Source organism: Tamandua tetradactyla, chromosome 15 (assembly GCF_023851605.1).
Source record: "Tamandua tetradactyla isolate mTamTet1 chromosome 15, mTamTet1.pri, whole genome shotgun sequence".
In the NCBI taxonomy this organism is placed as follows: domain Eukaryota; kingdom Metazoa; phylum Chordata; class Mammalia; order Pilosa; family Myrmecophagidae; genus Tamandua; species Tamandua tetradactyla.
The window spans coordinates 86,846,459-86,866,911 of NC_135341.1; the positions used below are offsets into that span (position 1 = coordinate 86,846,459).

General features: G+C 42.8%; 1 protein-coding gene across 2 annotated transcripts in view; it reads left to right on the forward strand.

Annotated features, from left to right (window-relative positions):
- Window positions 1-20,453, forward strand: part of PLS1 (plastin 1) — a 123,621-nt gene that overhangs the window by 57,832 nt on the left and 45,336 nt on the right. For both annotated transcript variants that reach the window (XM_077130313.1, XM_077130314.1), the window contains exons 2-4: window positions 13,209-13,313; window positions 16,539-16,702; window positions 18,427-18,556. In XM_077130313.1, the coding sequence (XP_076986428.1) occupies window positions 13,244-13,313; window positions 16,539-16,702; window positions 18,427-18,556 (364 nt within the window). In that variant the 5' untranslated portion in view covers window positions 13,209-13,243. The remainder of the gene's footprint in view (window positions 1-13,208; window positions 13,314-16,538; window positions 16,703-18,426; window positions 18,557-20,453) is intronic.

Genomic DNA, 20,453 nt, shown 5'->3' on the forward strand with positions numbered 1-20,453 from the left:
TAAACTTGCTTGTAGAGTGGGTCTGGTAGTGGCATGTTCTTTCTGCTTTTGTTAATCTGAAATGTCTCCCTCTCACACTCATATCTGAAAGATCACCTTGCTGCATATAACAGCTTGGTTCCCGCTTGTTTCTTTCAGTACTTTAAATATTTTGTACCACTGGCTTCTTGCCACCGTGGTTTCTGATGAGAAATCGGCATTTAATCCTGTCGGGATTCCCTTGTAAGTAACTTCTGGCTTTTCTCTTGCAATTTTCAGAACTGTCTCCTTGTCCTTAGCATTGGACAGTTTAATTACTGTGTGTTTGGGTGTGGTTCTCTTTGAATTTATCCTGTTTGGGGTTCATTAGGATTCTTTAATGTTCATCATAGTCATGCCTTTTATTAAAGTTGGGGAATTTTCTACCATTATTTATTTGAATATTCCTTCTGCTATTTATTCTCCTTCTGGGACTCCCTTCATGCTTGTTAGTGGTACACTTGATGGTGCCCCATGGGTCTCTCAGATTCTGTTAATTGTTCTTTATTCTTCTGTCTTTCTGCTCCTCAGTATGAATCAGTTCTTGTCTTGAGTTCACTGATTCAGTCTTTTGTCACGCCCAATCTGCTGTTGAAACTATTTAGGGAATTTCGGTTACTGTGTTCTTCAACTCTGGTATTTCTCTGAAGAGATTCCCATATTCATTCATTGTTTTCCTCATGTCCTTTAGTTCTTTTTGCCTGTTTTCCTATATCTTCTTGAATGTGTCTGACCAATAAGTCCCAAATCTGGTCCTCCTCATTGGTGGTTTCTGGATTTTGTATGGTTCCTTTGGATGGGCCATCATTTCTTACTTCTTTGTTTTGTAATAATTTGTTGCACAGCATCCATTTTAATATTTTAAAATGTTAATTCTGGGATTTGGTCCCTGGGTTGTCCCTTAAATTTGTATCCAGCTAGTGATATGACAGGGATTTTCTTGCGTGCCAGGAGCTATAAAAACAAATGAAGACGTTTCTCACTCGCTTTGCAAATTGGCTCTGCCTTGACTGGTGGTTCCCTTCAGGACTTAGCTGTCCTGTCGGGCAGACCAGCTGGAGGCTAATGGGAAGTGTGGGTCCTGTTTGTGTTATGAAGACTGTGTGGAGCAGGAGCCGGAGTGACTACTTTTTCAGGGCCTGTGCTCCTTGGGGGCTCCAGGACTTCCCTTTCTGCATTGCACAGGCATTTGGATGAATGCCCCCCCTGCTCCCTTTGGAACAGGTCTCCTCTCTCTCCTGCGTGCTCTTTCCAGTCACTTAGTTAGTGCCTGCAGTCCTTTGCCCCACCCACACCATTTCAGCTTAATTGTTTCTCACACCCTCCCAGCTGTCTGCGAGGGACTTTTCTGTCCTCAGGACAGACTCTGGAAGGGTGTGCCAGAGACAGGTTCCCCAGCTCTGTCTCAGACTTCCACCTGATCCATTGACACCGATGTGCAGGCACCCAGTGTGCACATGGGGCTCTGCTCCCTTGGAACAGGGTCAGGGACCACAGTGGGGGCGCACACTGCTTCCACCCAGCTCTGTGGAGGGGTGGGGGTGGGCCAGCCAGGGCCCCCAGAGCTGCTTCTGTGGCTTTAGAAACTCTAATTCTGCACTTGCCAGTTTAAGGCAGCCCTTTAACTGTCTTCCTCAGCTGTGAGGCAGGGCCCTGTCTCTAAGAGTCCTCTGCCCCTTACACCCCCAGAACAGGGCCTGAGGATCAGAAGTAGCTGATCAAAGGTAGAGATATGGGCCCAGACCACCCAGCCCCAGATTTTGCAGGGTTAGGTTCTGTATGTCCCTGCCTGGCACGAGCTGAACCAGAAGTCAGAGCTCCAGTCCCTGCTGCTGAGGGCAGGAGGCTGGGGGAGGGGGTGGGAGCAGCTGCAGCAAGGCTCAGTCTCCCAGCCTTATGGCCATTAGCAGCTCCTCCTCCTGCGTGGATGGTACAGCCTCCCCAGTTCTGGTTTCCAGGTAGTTGGTTCGTCCTGCGTGGGCGGCACGGCCTCCCCAGCTGCAGTTTCCAGGTGGTTGGTTGAGATAGTTCCTGCCAGGTCAGTAGTTGTGGCAGAGGTGCCGGTTCCTGGAGCTCCCTGCTCCGCCGTCTTCTCAGGGTCTGCTCTTCTTCTTCACGTTGTTTTAAGGAAAGACAGGATCGTTTTGCTATATATAGATCCACCAGATACTAAATGCTTTTCCAGGAACTTGAGTCTCTGTTTTCTTCAGTATTCTTTGTTCTGGCCCTTAGGCGCCATCTCATTCCTGCATCCTTGTTTGCCCGTGTGTGTGCCCGTGTGTGTGCACTGCTCAGCCCTCCTCTCGTGTTTCCATTCCCAGTGCCACAATTACCTTCACTGCGATGGTCCAGAAACTTCCAGCCCAAAGTCGTATATAATATGGGCTGAGTGACACTCACGACACATGGTGTATGTTTCACAAAGTAGCCACTTCAAATCCAGATTTATGCAGCGATGAATTAGCGTGTGAGTCGCGTTTGTTTGCCAAAGGGAAGTAATCATAAGACTACTTTAGATTATTTACAAATAAGTCTGTTTTAATTAAACTTTCCAGACACTTTCAGTTGAATTTAACAAATTTTATATTGGGAGTAGCCCTAGAGGAGACTGATTACAATTCATGTCTGAATTGTAGCTCAGGTAAATAGTGCATATTTGTTTCGAGTACATGAGAGAATGGATTCAAACTGCCTTACTATATTTTGGAGCTTTAAAAAAACTGACATGAAGGGTTCTTGGAGGCAGCATCTCAGGAAACCGACCCCAGGTCAATGCCCCGTGTACGGCTGTGCGTGTACGTGGTGGGTGTGGCCATGGCCTGTGGACCAGGGACGTGGGGAATAAGATGGGGGCATGTCCCCTTTGCCCTGCCCTGCCAGCAGCTCTCCTGTTCATCTTTCTGATACTTGCATAAGAGCATCAGAAGCTGAAAGGATTCATCTCTGGAAGAGTTGTCAGTATATTATGTGCTCACTTGTAAAAGGATAGGGAAAAGTTGACCAGAATTAATTTAAGACATTTGGAAGAAACACCAGACATAGCCGCAAAGGGAGAAAAATTTGAATGCCGTCATTTCCTTAGTGCCCTGCCGTCAGCACCGTGCTAGAGGCTCGGTTCAGGCCTGTTGAATAAATAGTGAGTAAATGGGTAAGAGAATGAGGAGAGCTGGTTATTTGGTCTCCTTAGTCTCTTTGCTCATGTGTTGTGGCACATTTCCCACAGAACCTTTGTTTGGTTTGGCTCCTTGTTACCCAGTACTGTTCCAGAACCTCTAGGAGAAACATCATTGGCGGTGAATTTTATGAAACTTTGCCCATATACACACCAGAGTAAAACCACTGCAGGCATGAAAGAGTATGTGGGTGCCTTTAACTGCAGGGAGCAAACAATCATGTTAGGATGGGGGTGGAAATAAAATAGCAAAATAAGACGATTAGTAGCAACATTTCATTGAGCGAATTAACGTATGTGAACGGAATAATATATTCGTGATGGAGACATGGATGCAAGGGAAAGACACGATGACCACATCTGAGGCCAGTGGTGGGGAGACAAGACCCTGAGCCCTGCAGGGTGGTGGGGAGTGGACCAGGGCTGGACCTGAGCCCTGCAGGACGGTGGGGAGTGGACCAGGGCTGGACCTGAGACCTGTGGGCAGTGGGGAGTGGACCAGGGCTGGACCTAAGCCCTGCAGGACGGTGGGGAGTGGACCAGGGCTGGACCTGAGACCTGCGGGGCAGTGGGGAGTGGACTAGGGCTGGACCTGAGGAGTGCAGGGCGGTGGGGAGTGGTCAGGGCTGGATCTGAGACCTGCGGGGTGGTGGGGAGTCAGGGCTGGACCTGAGCCCTGCAGGGCAGTGGGGAGTGGTCAGGGCTGGACCTGAAGAGTGCAGGGCAGTGGGGAGTCTACTGGGGCTGGACCTGAACCCTGCAGGACAGTGGGGAGTGGACCAGGGCTGGACCTGAGCCCTGCAGGGCGGTGGGGAGTGGTCAGGGCTGGACCTGAAGAGTGCAGGGCAGTGGGGAGTCCACTGGGGCTGGACCTGAGCCCTGCAGGGCAGTGGGGAGTGGTCAGGGCTGGACCTGAAGAGTGCAGGGCAGTGGGGAGTCTCCTGGGGCTGGACCTGAGCCCTGCAGGGCAGTGGGGAGTGGACCAGGGCTGGATCTGAGCCCTGCAGGGCAGTGGGGAGTGGTCAGGGCTGGACCTGAGACCTGCAGGGCAGTGGGGAGTGGTCAGGGCTGGACCTGAGCCCTGCAGGGCGGTGGGGAGTGGACCGGGGCTGGGAGTCAGGGTGGTGAATTGGGAGTAGGGGAGTGACACAATGGTAAATACTGGGGAAGCTTTATTTGAAAAAGAGGCCCCACATGAAGATAGTCGTGTAGTGTTAGTGTTTGCTTTTGCAGATTACTATCCCTCTGTGCAAAAGGTCAGAAGCAATAGTCCACAGTCCTTTTTGAGCCAAGTGTCACTTTACACCAGGTGTGTTACACCTGGTTCACCTCTTCGCAGTGCTGTCTACTTGATGTTCTGACGGCCTCTAGGATTCTCCAGGCAGTTAGGAAATTATCTTACTTCTTTGAGAATAAAGTTATTTCTAGAAATCGCCTTTTTTTTGGTGCACACTCCGGGAATTGAAATGGGGTCTCCCACATGGCAGGCGAGCATTCTACCACTGAACCACCCTTGCCCCTATCAAGAAATTGCCTTTTGAAAATAGTTTAGGACTTGGTTAATCCAGGCAGTTGACAATCAAATTGATTACTTTTTAGGAAAACTTAATTTAGCATGTCTGCCCCTTATAGAATGAATGAAAAGACTGCTCATGAAAAAATTGAATGATATTGTTAACCATTAAATAGATTTCTCTATGTCCAAAGGGCATTCAAGGCCATTATGTACTGTAGGAAGCTAATATTTAACAAAGAAAATAGTATCCCAATTCATACTTAGGTATTACCAAAGTTGGTGGACAGCCTAATTAAAGAAAATCTGATTTTTAAAACTAGCAAGTTGGGTGGGCCACAATGGCTCAGTGGCAGAGTTCTCGCCTGTCATGCTGGAGAACCGGGTTCGATTCCCCATGCAAAAACAAAAACACAAAAAAACTAGCAGGTTGAAATGCATCTGAATATGTTTGCTATTTTGCAAAATGAGAGATTCGGCTCCTGGCTGTAAAATGTGACTGAATCAGGAGCTAGCTGGAAAGATTATAGATAAATGGAAATACTTACCAGGTTTCCATTAAATGAGAAAAAAACTCCTTAACCTATTTCTTTGCTGTTTAGTTTTCCATCTAATGTAGTGATTTTTTTCAATGACCTTGTGATCTGTGAACTTGTGATGGAGGGCTGACGGCGGGAAGTAAGAGGACATGAGACAGTTGTATCAGAAGGTGGGAGAACACATGGAGAAGCAGGGGTCGGGGACACACACAGCTGTTCCCTGGGGTGGCCGGAATACACTGGGGCCCGATTCTAGCACAGCTGTGGGAAACAAGGCTTTTCCCGACACTCAGGTATGGCAGGCAGACCGCGTTGATTTGTTCTCTTGCTGTCTCGTCTGCCCGCGTCCTGCAGCTGGCACCCATCACCCTGCACCCCTGGCCTGGCCTGGGGTCTCAGCCTGGGCCGCGCAGCCCTGGGGTCACGCCCGTGGTCACCATGCCATCTGCTTCCTGCCGGTCCCTCCTCCATGGCAGCCCTGCTGCCACCCACCTGCTCTCCCTCCCTGTCCAGCTCATCTGTCCCTCCCTGTGCCCCTCGCTGGGGCTTCCAGAGGCGCCCCCTGCCCCCCCATCTCCAGCCTGGGCCTTTCTGGGCTTGACCTTCCACCCCGCTGGAGGGAACCCCGCACCCTGGGCTGGTGCAGCCCCCCAGCTGCCCCCGTCCCCAGGACGGGACAGGACGGAGGGAAGATCAGCAAACAGTGAGATGTGCCAATCGTGCTCTGCCACAGGGACAAACCGTTTGGTTCTTCATGATTGAAATACTTGTTTTTTTTTAAAAAAAGTTTCCCAAAGCCCTGAGGAGCGTCGGGAAGACCATATGCCTGGTTATCTTTATTATTTATCTTTTTTTTAACTGCCGGAGTTTCTTTGATTAGTGGGTTTTTCTTTTGGATTAAGAACCATCCTTTCTCTCTTTTAAGAATTATTATTTTTTAATTACCAACTATTTTAAACAGAAAAATACTGAAAAGCATGGAAAGAATATAACTGGTATCCATGTCACTCACCACCCAGATTAAACAGATGTTACTATTTTTTCCATATTTGCTTCAAATTGATCTTTCAGATAAATAGTAAATCCAGCCCTGCTACTAAGACCTGCCCCCCTTGTCGCTCTCTCCATAAGCAACCGGTGTTCTGAATTTAAGTCATCCACTGGTGTTTACAGGAGCATATGAATGACTCCATAAGCAACATACCCATGTAGTTACAACAGTTGGTATACCAGGTATGTGCTGCAGATGTACATGTAGGTATTTGCCTTTTCTACTCAGTATTCTGATTTTGAGAAGCATAAAAATGCAGATTCATTTGACCGATGTATAAATATTCTGTTGATTAGACATTACACTATTTCTACATTGTTCTGCTAAAGAAAGCAAGCATTTGTCCTCAAAACGTAAATATAGTTGGACTTTAAGAATGTAGTAATCATTTATACTTTAGTGTAAAATAACTCATCAATTCTTTAGAACTGGCTGTGATGCTTGCAGTGAGAGAGTAGGATGTTAATCAGAGAGAGTGATGCAGCTTGGACTCCTGAAGTGGATTTGATTTTGAATCTCTTATTCTGTCCACTTTTTGGGTCCTTGGGCAAGATACCTAATCTCTGTAGGCTTCACATTTACATTTCACAAACACAAGTAAATGCCTCATGAGCAGATAAATGCATGTGAGGAGGTAAGCATGGTTCCCGGTCCATGAAAACCTTCAGTAAATATTAGTCATAAATTTTCACATTAATTGAGTAGGGTCTATAGGGAAGAATGGGATTTTGGAGGATGGAGGGAGGTGGAAGGCTGGTCCACCTGAGTCAGGGGCTTCCTCCAGTTCTCAGACAATCTCCAGCACCCTCTGAGCCAGGGCCCTTAGTGGGGAGGGACACAGAATAGCTGGGAGGCCAGGAGGTGTGAGTGTGCACAGCTCCCTTGCCTTTGGCAGCTTTAGGATTGGTAAGAAGTCTTCTAAATCTTGTTGGTAAACTCAGTGCCATTTCTAACTTTTTTTTCCTGACACTGCTCTAAGAAGGAGTTTAGATTCTGCCAATCATGAAAGACTGTTTTGACTAATTTTGGTAAAGCTTTATAAAACTCAAGGAAGTTAGAAATTTGAGGGAGGATAAAAGGTCAGATCCAATTTTGTCTAAATTGGAAACTTCATTTTTAGAATATACTTCCTTAAATTTCAAAAAGTATATTTGGTTGTGTCAGGTGCACCTGAGGGTTAGCAGAAATGAAAAGAAGCTTTAATTGGTGACAGAAGGTGTCACTTAAATGAGGTAGGCTAAAAAAATGTGGAGGATAAAAAGTGGTATTGGAATTATTGAAGAAATGTAGGGAACATGTCAAAATCCGTAGGAATATATGTATATATGTGTAGATACACAGAATTTAGAGTAACCTGTCCTGTTGGTGGGTATCTGATCAGTGATCCTGAGAACCTCTTTTTTTTTTTTTAATTAAAGAAGTTTTAGGTTTATAGAACAATCACACATGAAATGCAGAATTCCCATCACCAACCCCACCACCAACACATTGCATTTTTGTGGAGTGTTTGTTACAGTTGATGATTACACTTTTTTATAATTGTACTATTAATAGTTGTACTATTAGTTAAAATCCATGGTTTAACTACACGTGTTTATATAATGTAGTTCTGTGGATTCTTTTTTTAAATTTTATTCTGTCACCATATATACAGTCTGACATTTCCCCTTTTAGTCACATTCTGGTAGATATTTCAATGCTGTTAATTGTGTTCACAGTGTGCTACTGTCCCTGCCACCTACTAGCAAATCATTGCCATCGTTCCAGACAGGAACCCTGCACATTTTAAACCTCCACCTCCCTTTCCCCATCCTTACCCGGTCCGCTGGTAACCTGTATTCAAGATTCTCACTCTTTGAGTTTGCTTATTTATTGTTTCAAATCACTGAAATCATATAATATTTTTTCTTTTGTTTCTGGCTTATTTGCCTCAGCATGAAGTCTTCCAGGTTCATCCGTGTCGTCCCATGTATCAGGATTTCATTCCTGTTTACACTGAATAATATTCTGTTGTATATATATATATATATATATATATATATATAAAACGCTTGTTTATCCATTCATTGGTCAGTGGACACTTGGGTTGCTTCCATCTTCAGGCAGTTGTGAGTAAGATGCTGTGAACATGGGTAGGCCGGGTCCTATATTAGTTCTATACTTAGCTTTCTGAGGAAGCACCAAACTATTTCCCACAGTGGCTGTATCACTTACATTGCTATCAGCCATAAATAAGTGTTCCTTTTTCTCTGCATCTTCTCCAACACTTATTTTCCATTTTTTAAATACTGTTCGTTCTAATGGGTATGAAATGGTTGTGATTTTAATTTGCATTTCCTTAGTGGCTAATGATGTTGAGTGACTTTTCATGTGTTTTCTGGCCCTTTGTATATCTTCTTTGAAGAGATGTCTGTTCAAGTCTTTTGTCCATTTTAAAATTGGGCTGTTTGTCTTTTTTGTTGTTGTTGTTAAGTTAAAGGATTTCTGTAAGATGTCAGTCCTACCTAAACCAATTTATAGATTCAGTACAATCTTTACCAAAATTGCAGCAGCCTTCTTTGCGGAAATGAAAAATCCAACCATCACATTTATATGAAAGGGTAAGAAATAGCTAAAGCCATCTTGAAAAAGAAGAATGAAGTTGGAGAACTCACCCTGATCTTAAAACTTAGTTACAGAGCCACGGTGATTAAAACAGCGTGATACTGGAACAAGGGCCTCACCAGTGGGAATGAATTGAGAGCAGAAATCAAGCCTCACATTTACGGTCAACTGATTTTTGACAAGGGGGCAAAAAACACTTCATTGGGAAAGAAGAATCTTCTCAGCGAAAAAAAAGAAGATCCCTACCTCACAACATATATAAAAGTCAACTCAAAATGGATCCAAGACCTAAATATAAAAATTATAACTATCAAACTCCCAGAAGAAAATGTAGGGAAGCATCTTCAGGATTTTGTATTAAGCAGTGGTTTCTTAGACTTTGTACCCAAAGCACAAGCAGCAAAAGAAAAATTAAATAAATGGATCCTCATTAAGGTTAAAATATTTTATCCTCAAAGGACTTTCTCATGAAAGTACCATGACAACCTATACAATAGGAAAAAATATTTGGAAACTACGTATCCGATAAAAGTTTAATATCCCAACAGCCTCTTGCTGCATCTTTCAGGGTTGACATTGCCGCTGAGCTGCTCTGAGCTTTGTCTCTGGCCTGCAGGTATGCTTGCTTCGATGCCAGGTGTTTGCGTGCTGTTTAAGTGAAACGTTTTTCATTCCTAAAATTGCAAAGTGAATTCTAGTAACTGTATATTCAAGAGTGTTTCATGCCTGGAAAGTTATGTGCTTGATAAGTTTGAGTTGCTCTAGCTAGAATTTTTTTCTTCAAGCTTTTCTAAGCATTTTATAGGGGCTGATTTCTTTAAAAATGCTAATATTTTGCAAGTATATAATATATACTTCATATATTATATAAGTTATTATATGAATATATGTTTGCATATTTATATGGCTTGGTAGCAAATTACATTTGGAAATTGCAGAGCATTCTGGACTCAAGGCAGAAATGGAACAAAGTGTGGTTCCACCTTGGCTGAGCTGTGCCACCACGAGAAAGTGACAGTTTGAGACCTTAGAAACATTAGCTACGTCCTGTGAAGCATCCCTTTTCCACCTGCCACAGCAGGGCTGGCTACCAGCCTCGTCACGTGCTGGGGTTTGAATGAGGATACGGTAGAGCACCTCGGGTGGTACATAGCACGTTTGTAATCTAATGTGAGACAAGTGAGAAAACAAATATTGGGTTACTAATTACTGGGCCATTGGGCTTTCCTTCTAAAATTTTGGATACTATTCTGACAATTTAGTAGATGTCATGCATCCTCTCTTTAACTTTTTAAGAAGTCAGTCCCATTTTATTGTAGCAGAAACATTTTTTTATAAAAAAATCACAGCAAACAATTTATTTGGAGATCATGTAATGAGAACAGTCTTTTATATCTCAAATTCAAACAACTGCATTTTCTTAGCCAACAGTATATTTTGCTCCACATTAGTGTATTGGGCTTTGTTAAAATGCCTGGTAAAGTACACTATATACTGTACTTGGTTGTTGAATTCTTTACCATAATTTCAAAAAAAACTTAAAAAGTATTCATACTATATATTTGTGCACACTCCTATACTTATAAAAGAAGTGATGAATTTCTTTCTGATACTTTAACCACTCTGCTACTAAATCTTCATGTCTTTGTGGAAAGCTAGTTTGCCAGTTTAATAATAGTGTTTTGCTTTGTAAGGAAACATGAATGCTCTTATTTAAAAATTTAACATAGATTTTAGGGCATTGTCTACATAACCTATCACTACCCATAATGTGTACCTTCAGAGAATTAGTATTATTTTAACTTTTCTGTGTTTTACCACAATTGCCTTTCTTGTTTTTAAGTTATTTTTGGAAAAAGTTAGCATAGATTGGTGGTCTTAAAAAAAAAAAGTGAATACAACATGTATCTGATGGAAAGTAACCCTGTTGTACTCTACCTCGATCCTTCGTTTCCCATGGAGAGGCATCACTGTCGCAGTTTTCCTGCATCCGTCCAGATATATTTCATAAATACACAACCAATCCTACCCACTCCCCTCCTCCATAGATAGAATACACTTACTCTTCTGATACTTTGCTTTGTTCTTTTTAAGAGTGTATGATGAAGATCATTCTCTTTTTTTATTTGCTTAATATCAAAAGACTTGAAGCACATTTCTTATAGTATCAGATATAAAAACAAAGCTTTCAAAATAAGAAGCCTAGCGTCATGTGCAGATTGATTTTTCACTAAGTTAATGTGCTGGTTTTGCCTGACTTTGGGAGAATAAAGATATTTTCCATAAGTCATAAATGACGTATTCGAGCAAAGACTAGAATGCCGAGTTTATCGTTTGGAATGCAAGGTCATTGCAAGGGCTGTTAATTTGCAGCCTTTCTGAGGATGCAAATGCTAAAATTGGACCTCTATTTTAAAACTTTGGGCAGGGATAGAAATTATTTTGCATATAGGAAGGGTGCTCAGGAAGCCCAGGAAAGACCACAGAGGTTCAAAGCCAACCACGACAAAAGGAGCATTTTGCAGACCTAAAAATCCTAAGAGGTCTAGTTAATCTCTTCACAAAATAATATGCCTGTACAGAGTTTTAAATATTGTAAATGCTTTTCAAAGTGAGACTTCAATGTATTGTGGATATTTAGTGCTAAAGTGTAAGAAACTGCATCAGGGAGTAAGAAGAATTCCATTTACCTCTTGTTCCTACTTCACCGTATTGAGCCCTGCAGATTTCTTTTTTTTTTTTGTAAAACAATGTAGAATTAACCAATGGGCAATGGTATATATATTTAAAAATGCACATGTAGTTAGAATAAAGCCCCAGAATAATAGTAAGAGATAGAGATATGTCACTTTGAAGAAGCACCAAATATCCCAAACCAGCTGATACACAGATGACAAATGAATGAGTCACACTCTTAGATGGCTTTATGCAATTTAACAAGATTTTTAAATGATTTTTAAATGTAATCACGGAAAAATTATTTTGAGAATTCATGCACTTCTCTGAAAAATTAAAAATGCTCAGGGATGATGTTGACCCTCCTATGAATATAAGTATACAAAAAGAAGGTTTCCCACCTACTTTCAATTCCTTTTGTCGTAAAAGGCACCGTTTTTACTTTTTTCTGAGGTGTATATTAGCTCTCTGATGTAATTAAGTGTGCACGAGAGGACTACAACATGAATGTATTTATCTTTAACTTTACGTTGAATAGGCAAACCACTAAGTCATTTTAAAAATAAAAGTTACATTGCTACGTATCAGAAGACTTAAAAATGTGCATACTCTGTGATCTAGTATTTCTACTTTTAGATGTTTATCTTTCAGAGATAAACGTGGATGAAGAAAAAGATTTATCTACAAGGGTGTTCGTCATAAATTGTTTATAATTATTAAAAATTATAAACAATTTTGCATTAAAGCAATGCAAATACCTTGAGACAAGTTTACCAAATAAATTAGGATATAATAATATATGGCCAGTAAACATTAAGTTGTTGAAGAATATGGAAACATTCATAATACATTAGTGCCAAATAAGGAACAAAAACCAAGTTATAGCATAGTATTCTCCCATTTCCAACTCCCCTCTCACCCCCCAAAAAAGGTGTACGTGTGCATGAAAAGTAGACCAGAAAGATCCCAAAATGATATTAGTTGATATTTCTGGATAGTAAGATTATAGGTCATTTCAATTTTGGGCATTTGTTACTCATTATTTTCTACAATGAAACCACCTGGTTACTTTTCTTGCAACTTAGTTGTACAGATATATTTTTCTCTTTAGTTTTTCTCGCAGGCTTCCGCCTGAGAAAAGCCCTTGCAGAGGGCAGGGGGACGGAGGGGGCGGTGGTTGTGTGTTATTAAAGCTCAACTGTAAAACCACAAACTCCATCCCAAAACTAGCAGACTGTAACTATCATTTTTGTGGCTGTTGTACGTCTCTTAAAACTTTCCTTTGTGACTTCATCCCTTACATTTATAAACGCTACACTTTTCTGGAACTTGAAATGCTTATTTCACTGCAGCAGTAGTGGGACATCTAATTATGCAGGCTATTGAGACATGTCTGGCCCTATAAAAGCGCACACCGGGTGTGAAAAGCAGGTGTGCTTTCGCCTTCTCAGTGGAGTAGTTTTGTTTGGCCTGAGCTGGAAGACGGTGACACAGGGAACTGTTCACTCCTGTTCCTTGTCGCTCAGGCCTCCTGGGGAATTCTTCTAGAGAATGCACTTTCTCTGTGCCTTGAATGACTTAGATAAATGCTGCCAAAAGGCTAACTTTTTTTTTTAAACAATGTTGCTTTTCTAGATCCAGAGATCTGAAGGTGTTCTTTCCTAGCAGAGATGGAAAACAGCACCACAACCATCTCCCGGGAGGAGCTGGAGGAGCTGCGGGAAGCATTCAGTAAAATAGGTATGCCTGCGAAAACTAGGTGCAGTGTTTCTCTGGGGCTTGGTGTCAGCTGCCAGGAAGGGAACGCTACCTTTTATTGCCTCTGCTACCACTCAGTTATTCCCAAAGATTTTTTTTTCCTCCCCCACCCTCCCACCGCTGTCTCTAGGGCTCACTGATTCTTTCTCACTGAAAGATAAGCTAGGGCTCGCTTGAATTGCAGGTGAGTTGGACTTTGAATTCTTCGATCATTTCTTGGCGGAGAGTATCCCAGCATAGTGAATGACGGAACCGTGCATGCTTACCGGGGCCCCTCCCCCATTACAGAAACCATTCAGAGAAACACTTCCTTGTGTGGGGACTGAACTCTGGCCTCGGTGCCTCTGTGGCTAGCAGTGACATTTTCTGACTTCATGAGGAATATTTTTTAAATCTTGGCCTTGGTTTTAGGGGCCATGTGTCTTAATTTTATTCTCCCTCATGCATAATTTTAAAAATCTTCATGTTGCTTTCAAAGGCTGTGAGTCTTATTTTCTTTCTTTCACTTTTTAAAGCCATTCAGTATTTGGCCGCTGTGACCTTATCATTTTGCAGCTTTGTACTGTTCTTCCAAAAAAGTTTCCCTATCCTGTTGGATCTTGTTTGTTCTACATTTTGCTCTTAGAAAACCCATGACAAACAAGGAGAATGCAGGTGCTATCTTCTGCTTTCACCTGCAGAAGCAGCAAGTAGATGTGAGCCCAGGGAAAGCTGAGCCCAGCGGAGAGGCCTGGGGACAGAGACTCTGCCATCCTGTCCCTTCCTCAGCAGGTCCTTCTCCAGCAGTTCGGCACGCCAGGAAAAGCACTGCCAGGGCGCACCAGGCAGATATAATGATCACAGTTTGCTGTGTGCCTAGATTTTTTCTCTTAAACCTAGTGGATAACGGCTAAATTAATGCAGATGAAAAGCCGTGCAGATTAAGTTGTAGACCCAAGAAAAAAGATTTAGGTTTTAAAAAATAAAACTGTCAAAAAGAAAGAAAGAAAGAAACGAATGACTTGTACAAATCATTGCTGTGAAATGAAATGAATTCTACAAACCTCTGAGCCCTCCTCATCACAGCCGGTCCCAGAAAACTTCAACCTTCAAAATACGATGTACATGGTGGCTGAATGAGGCACATTATGAAGTCTTAATCTTGGCCTTTTCTTTCTTTGGGGACTGTGTGAATATTTGAACATGGCAATAATATAGAACGATTTCATAAACTTATTATTAATGATAAATCTTACAGAGTATTATATGCAGTGCTATACACAACATTGCCTGGAATCTTTTAGAGACAAAAACTGAGCAATTGTTGGAAAGTTCAGCTCATTTTGACTATTGAAATAGAGGAAATAAGAATGTATCTCTTAGTTTGGTACTTTTGTTATTTTGTAGGTATAGTGTGGTTGCTCAAATAAGTCCTAGTAAAATAAATGAATAATCTGTTTGGGTTAGCACACCGAGTTTAATCTTTATGACTCACGGACATCTTGCAGTGTTTATTTAATGGTACTTTGAATAAATAATTCATGACAGCTCAGTTCTGACACCAAGATAATTTGTTCTGTGCGAGGGAAGTGCTGACAATAGCAGGAGCTGTACTTGCTGGCTGTATTTACGAAATAAGCTGCTGTTCGTGAAACTCAGCAAGCCCTCTGCTAATGTGTACAAGACAGTTTTTCTCATAGGCGGATGGACATGCCCATCCAGTCTCACTAGAATGGGGTGTTCGGGGTTCAGTGGGGAAAGTGAAGGGTTAAAGTAACTCTCAGTCTTGTTTCTTTGATATCTGGTTTTGGGGTGTTTAGGTAATGCTGGCCTTTGATTTCCTCACCTTTAAAAGGAGAATGACACTAGTAAGCACATCAAAGTTGTTATCAGGATTTCACGAGATAAGGTAAGTCAGGTATTTAACACAACAGGGCATAAAATGTGTGCCCATGAAATGGTGTTTATTGCTTCTTGCCACGTCACACCATGGCCGTGGAGTTTGTAAGGGGTGGCACTGGGGCTTGAGTACCCAGCCCTGCCCATTCTCAGAGCCCTCGCTCCGAAGCCTGCAGTGGGGCATTATGCTTGGCAGGTAAATAACTTTTACTCTGTCTTGTTTATTTTGATACTCCCCATCATGCTGGTATGGAAATAAGCCAGCCAGTATATTTCAGCGTAATGGGAAAGCAATATTATTATTGTAGGCTCAAGCAGTTTAGCTTCGTGGCTGACTTTTGAGATCATAGGAACATTTTGGTTATGGGGGAATTCAAGATTAGAAGTTTTCATAGTTCAGAACAGAATTAATCCTGACACTTACATATGAGAGTTTGAAAGAAAATTTTCTCTCCTTATCATGAATTCAGTTAGAGTGGCGACAGCGCATTTACTGAGAGTTAAAAGAAAACTCAGGAAGCAAAGCAGCTATTACCAGATGAGCAAAGAGAGTCTAAACAGGGTAGATGCTGGCACCTAACAGGAATCCAGTCCTTTCTCCAGCCCTGGGCCTTCTCACACATTTGTTCGGTGTGAAGAAGTGATGTCCAGTCTCTAGGGAAGGCCCAGGAGGGCCGCTCAGCGATGATGTGAAAACACCTGGAAAGCTCTTTCCGAAAGTCCAGATATAGGTGTGAAATTGTTTCTTGACTTTGTAATCTCAAAATGACATCAAACGTGATTCAATACTAATAATGGTATCATAAATATGTCATGAAGAGGCAGTGAATAATTGATGAGTAAAACACACCTGCCATCAAGTGAAATATAGAACAGAAATGTCTTTTGTGTGTTCTTCCTGAAGTACATATTTGATATGAAATGTGAGGCCAGCAGATCCATTTTATAAATTACCACGAAGCAGTGTCAAGTCTGCCTGGGCATTCCCTCTTGACGGTTGCTGATAAACTTCTTTTGGATATCTGAAACTTCCCTATGCTTAGTTCTCTGTGACTTAGTCATGTGCAAAGACCGGGTTTTCCATCTCAAGCAGCCTCCACTTTCTACACCTACAGTGTGGGTGGTGGCCCTAAATCTAGAGGATAAACTCCAAATGAATAGGAGTTTTGAAAAAGTGTACAGCGTACGCCATGCAGTTCAGGTGCAAAAGGAGAGCTCCCAGCTGCCTGGGAAGCAGCCTGGGAGGGTGTGTGTGTCTGTGCGTCCCCAGGCAGCCTTCCCTTCCATAGAGGCGGTGCGCGATACCCGGTCACCTCGCCTGTCTTTCAGACATTGACAACAGCGGGTATGTCAGCGATTACGAGCTGCAGGACCTGTTTAAGGAGGCCAGCCTCCCCCTGCCCGGCTACAAGGTGCGCGAGATTGTGGAGAAAATTCTGGCAGTGGCGGACAACAACAAAGATGGCAAAATCAGCTTTGAAGAGTTTGTGTCGGTACGTAACGCAGTCCCCTCCTGGCCGCCGCTGCATTCGCTCCAGTGCGGCCACGGCGCGCTTGCGGGAGACCACAAAAAGCACCGCTTCAAAGTGACGATGATAACGGCGATGGTAGTCATTTCCACAGATAACCCACGAAACAAGGTACAAAGCCATCCTCCGATGGTTGCAGTGGGAGTCAGGGGTAGAACACGGTAGCAGACCCTGGTGTGCCTGCTCGGTGGCCTGGTGCTTACTGGCCACCTCCGTGTCCAGGCTTCTCAAGACCCCACCGCAAGGCCCAGGGCACCTGCAGAGTCACACACTCGGCCTGGAAGAATGGGATGTTTGCAGTAGCTGAAATTGCTGAGATGCGGGAGATATACCCCCTAGAAACTGGTTATTTCTTTCTGATAAATTGTGTCTTCAGCGTTTCAGCAGATATGTCCAGGTGAATTTCGAAGGTAGTTGTGATAGCTTTGTTTCACTGTGAAACGACCCGCAGGCTCAGTTAGCCAAACAAAATGAAAAGTAGTTTATGACTCCGACGAAAAACAGAAAGCTGGACTGTGGAATTGAATATTCTGTATGTCAGACCTCTCAGGCCTGGTGAGGTGACGTGGGAAAGTTGTGACAGCTAGAGGGCCTGAGCTGGGGTTGGCTGTTTCCTTCCATGACCATCACCGCCACTTTGTTTTTCATATGAAAATATAACCGCTATTTTAATTGAAGGAATATTCATGAAATCTAAATGGTCTTGTCTTGTATTCTTCATTTGAACACCTCTCTTGCCAAGAACTCAGAAGGAGACATGCTCTTGTCATGGGGTTTGCGTGCGGTAGGGGAGACAGAGGCACGCTGCGGCCGGTGGGGAGGCTGAGGGCTCAGAGGGGCCCTGAGGTGGGGGGGACTAAGCTGAGTGAGGAAGGAAAATGTTCACCAGATAAAAGGGTGTGTGCTCAGGGCGTTAACCCATTTCGCAGGCCGGGAGCTGGTGCCCTTCGAGGGCACTTAGGGCTGATGGGCTCATGCGGTTGGGCTGAGAACATCAGAGCAGGGCATGTGGCTGCAGAGGCCAGTTGGGACCAGGCCGTGCATGGCCTTGCTGGGCCTTCGTTTTTATCCTAAGGGCCAGTGGGAAGCCAGTGAAGTGGGAGGACTAGATATGGAGTGGCAGGATCGGTTTTACGCGAACAAGTAAGTCATTCTGGTTGCCGCCTGGAGGACTGATTGAAATCAATCTTGCCTGTCTCCGGGGTCCAATAAGAAAGTGATTGGAGGAGGGAGTTTCTGTTATGAGAGTCTGAGTGATTGCCTACAGGAGTGGACTGATTTCTTTAACATGTATACATTTGAGATGCTCAGACAGGAAAACACCTTCACTGAGGTACTCTTTTACCATATAGTCAGTCATTTTAGCTTTTCAGTACAAAATGTGGCAAGGCAAGAGGAATAATTTCATTCAGTGTAATCACTTTACTCTGAGCTACAACAAAATTTGTTCTAGTGGTTGGGTGGCAAACATTTGTCAGTTTTGTGTTATTGTGTTGGTACAGTTTTGTGCTATATTGTGTTGGTAAAATAGCAAAGTTACCTACACAGCAGTAAGTTCAGGAGGGATGCCTTCTCAGTATTTATTTTGGTGTCATTCCAAATAAATATGTCTAAGAACTATCTTTCATAGCACACGTCTTTTTCTGATGTTCTAATTAAAGCTCAATTTTACTTGTGTCCCATTCCAGCTAATGCAGGAGTTAAAAAGCAAAGACATCAGCAAAACTTTCCGCAAAATAATTAACAAGAGGGAAGGGATCACAGCGATTGGGGGAACCTCATCCATCTCCAGTGAGGGCACACAGCACTCATACTCAGGTAAACCGCCACTCCACGTCCGCTGTTTGGGTCATGGATTCTTTCAGTAGGTACCCTATGTCATCAAATTTAAGATGCCATTCATTGTAAACGCATTCTTATTTTATATACCCTCAAGGGGGAAAATACTTCAAGTTGAATTATCATGTGCCCTCAAATTTGAAATGCATCTCAGTTTCAGAGATGCCAAAATGAAAAAAAGCATAGAATCATTGAAATTGCTGCATATCGAAGAGATCAGAAACAGTCATGAGGAAGTCCTTTATACTTCAGCCCTGGATGTGCTTGTTTAATAACATCCTTTTCCATCCTGATTGGGGAGGCTGAGTGTGAGCATTTTCCCTTCCGTTCTAGGAGTTGAGATACCAGATTCGTCTTTTATCACGCACGCCGTGGCTGGAGAGCATGGCATCTGATCTGCTTAATCTGATGGGACCACTGGACTGTTGCCCAGTGGGAAACCCAGAGTCACATTTATTCCTAGCATGAGGTATCTGGCCTCGTGCTTAGCCTGTGCCTCCAGATGCCCTGGAAGTTAGGGCCAAGTTCCTTTAGTTCACATGAACATAATTGGTACTACGCTTTTTAGATTTTTTGACAAAAACTCCCTCTAACTTTTCTCCTTCTTTCTCCTGAATTTATTCAGATATTAATTTTCTCTTTCTTCTGTTAATTATTGTCTTTCTTCCTTGTTCTTGATTTTCTTCCTTTCTAGCTGGATTTTTCATTATCAATACACTCAGATTTCTCTCACCCATTAAATTGTTTTTAAAGAACCATTTTCCCTAGAGAAGTAGGGGCAGTGATCTCTAACTTCTACTTTCAAAAAAAATTTTTTAAAGGTATTCAGTTCTTAATTCCATTTTTGCCTGTTTATTATACTGGAATGGCTTTAAAAATTTTTTTTTTAATTCAATTAAAAAAAAGCAAAAACCTTTTCATTGAAGCGTATGTCCAGCCAAGTGCTGTAATTGTGAGTACACAGCTCAGTGAATTTTTACATATGTGCGCAACTGTGGAGCTGCCAGCCAGGTCAAGATGTCACTTCCCACTAACTGCTCCCTACCACAGGAAGCCACTTTTTGGGCCTCTATCACCATAGATTTATTTTTTTTAATTATTGAGGTAAAAGTTGCATGTAATAAAGTCATACTGTACATTGATCTCAAGTAGATGGCTTGACAGATTTTTACATATGACTCCATCCATTGACAACTATTATCTAAAGCAAGATACAAGGCATCATTAAATGCCTTTCTAAAATACAACGGCTTTCTTGAGACATAGGTCACATACCTTTTTTAGAGTGTACGGTTCGGTGGCTTTAGTGCATGTACAGAGTTGTGCAGCTGGCAGCAGTGTCTAACTTCAGGACACCTCCTCACCCCAGAGGCTCCGTTAGCAGGCACTCCCACCCCCTCATGAGCCTGGGTGCTAACTAGCGTTCCATCTGTGGGCTCGCCTTTTCTTGAAGTTTCGTGTCAATGGACTCATGTAGCATGTGGCCTTTCAGCGTGTCTCCATGTTGTAGCATGCCAGTATTTCTCTCCTTTTTATTGCCAAATAATATCCCATTGTATGGATAACATATTTTGTTTATCCATTCCTCAGTTAATGGACATTTGGGTTGTTTTTACTTTTGGGTTATTATGAAAAATGCTGCTATGAACATTTCTGTACAAATTTTTGCGTGAACATGTCTTTTGAATTCTCCTCCATTTGTACCTTGTTCTAGTTTGCTAGCTGCTGGAATGCAACACACCAGAGACGGATTGGCTTTTAATAAAAGGGGATTTATTTTGTTAGTTCTTCAGAGGAAATGCAGCTACTTTCAACTGAGGTTCTTTCTTACGTGGGAAGGCACAGGGGGTGATTCCTTTCTGCATCTCCAAAGGCC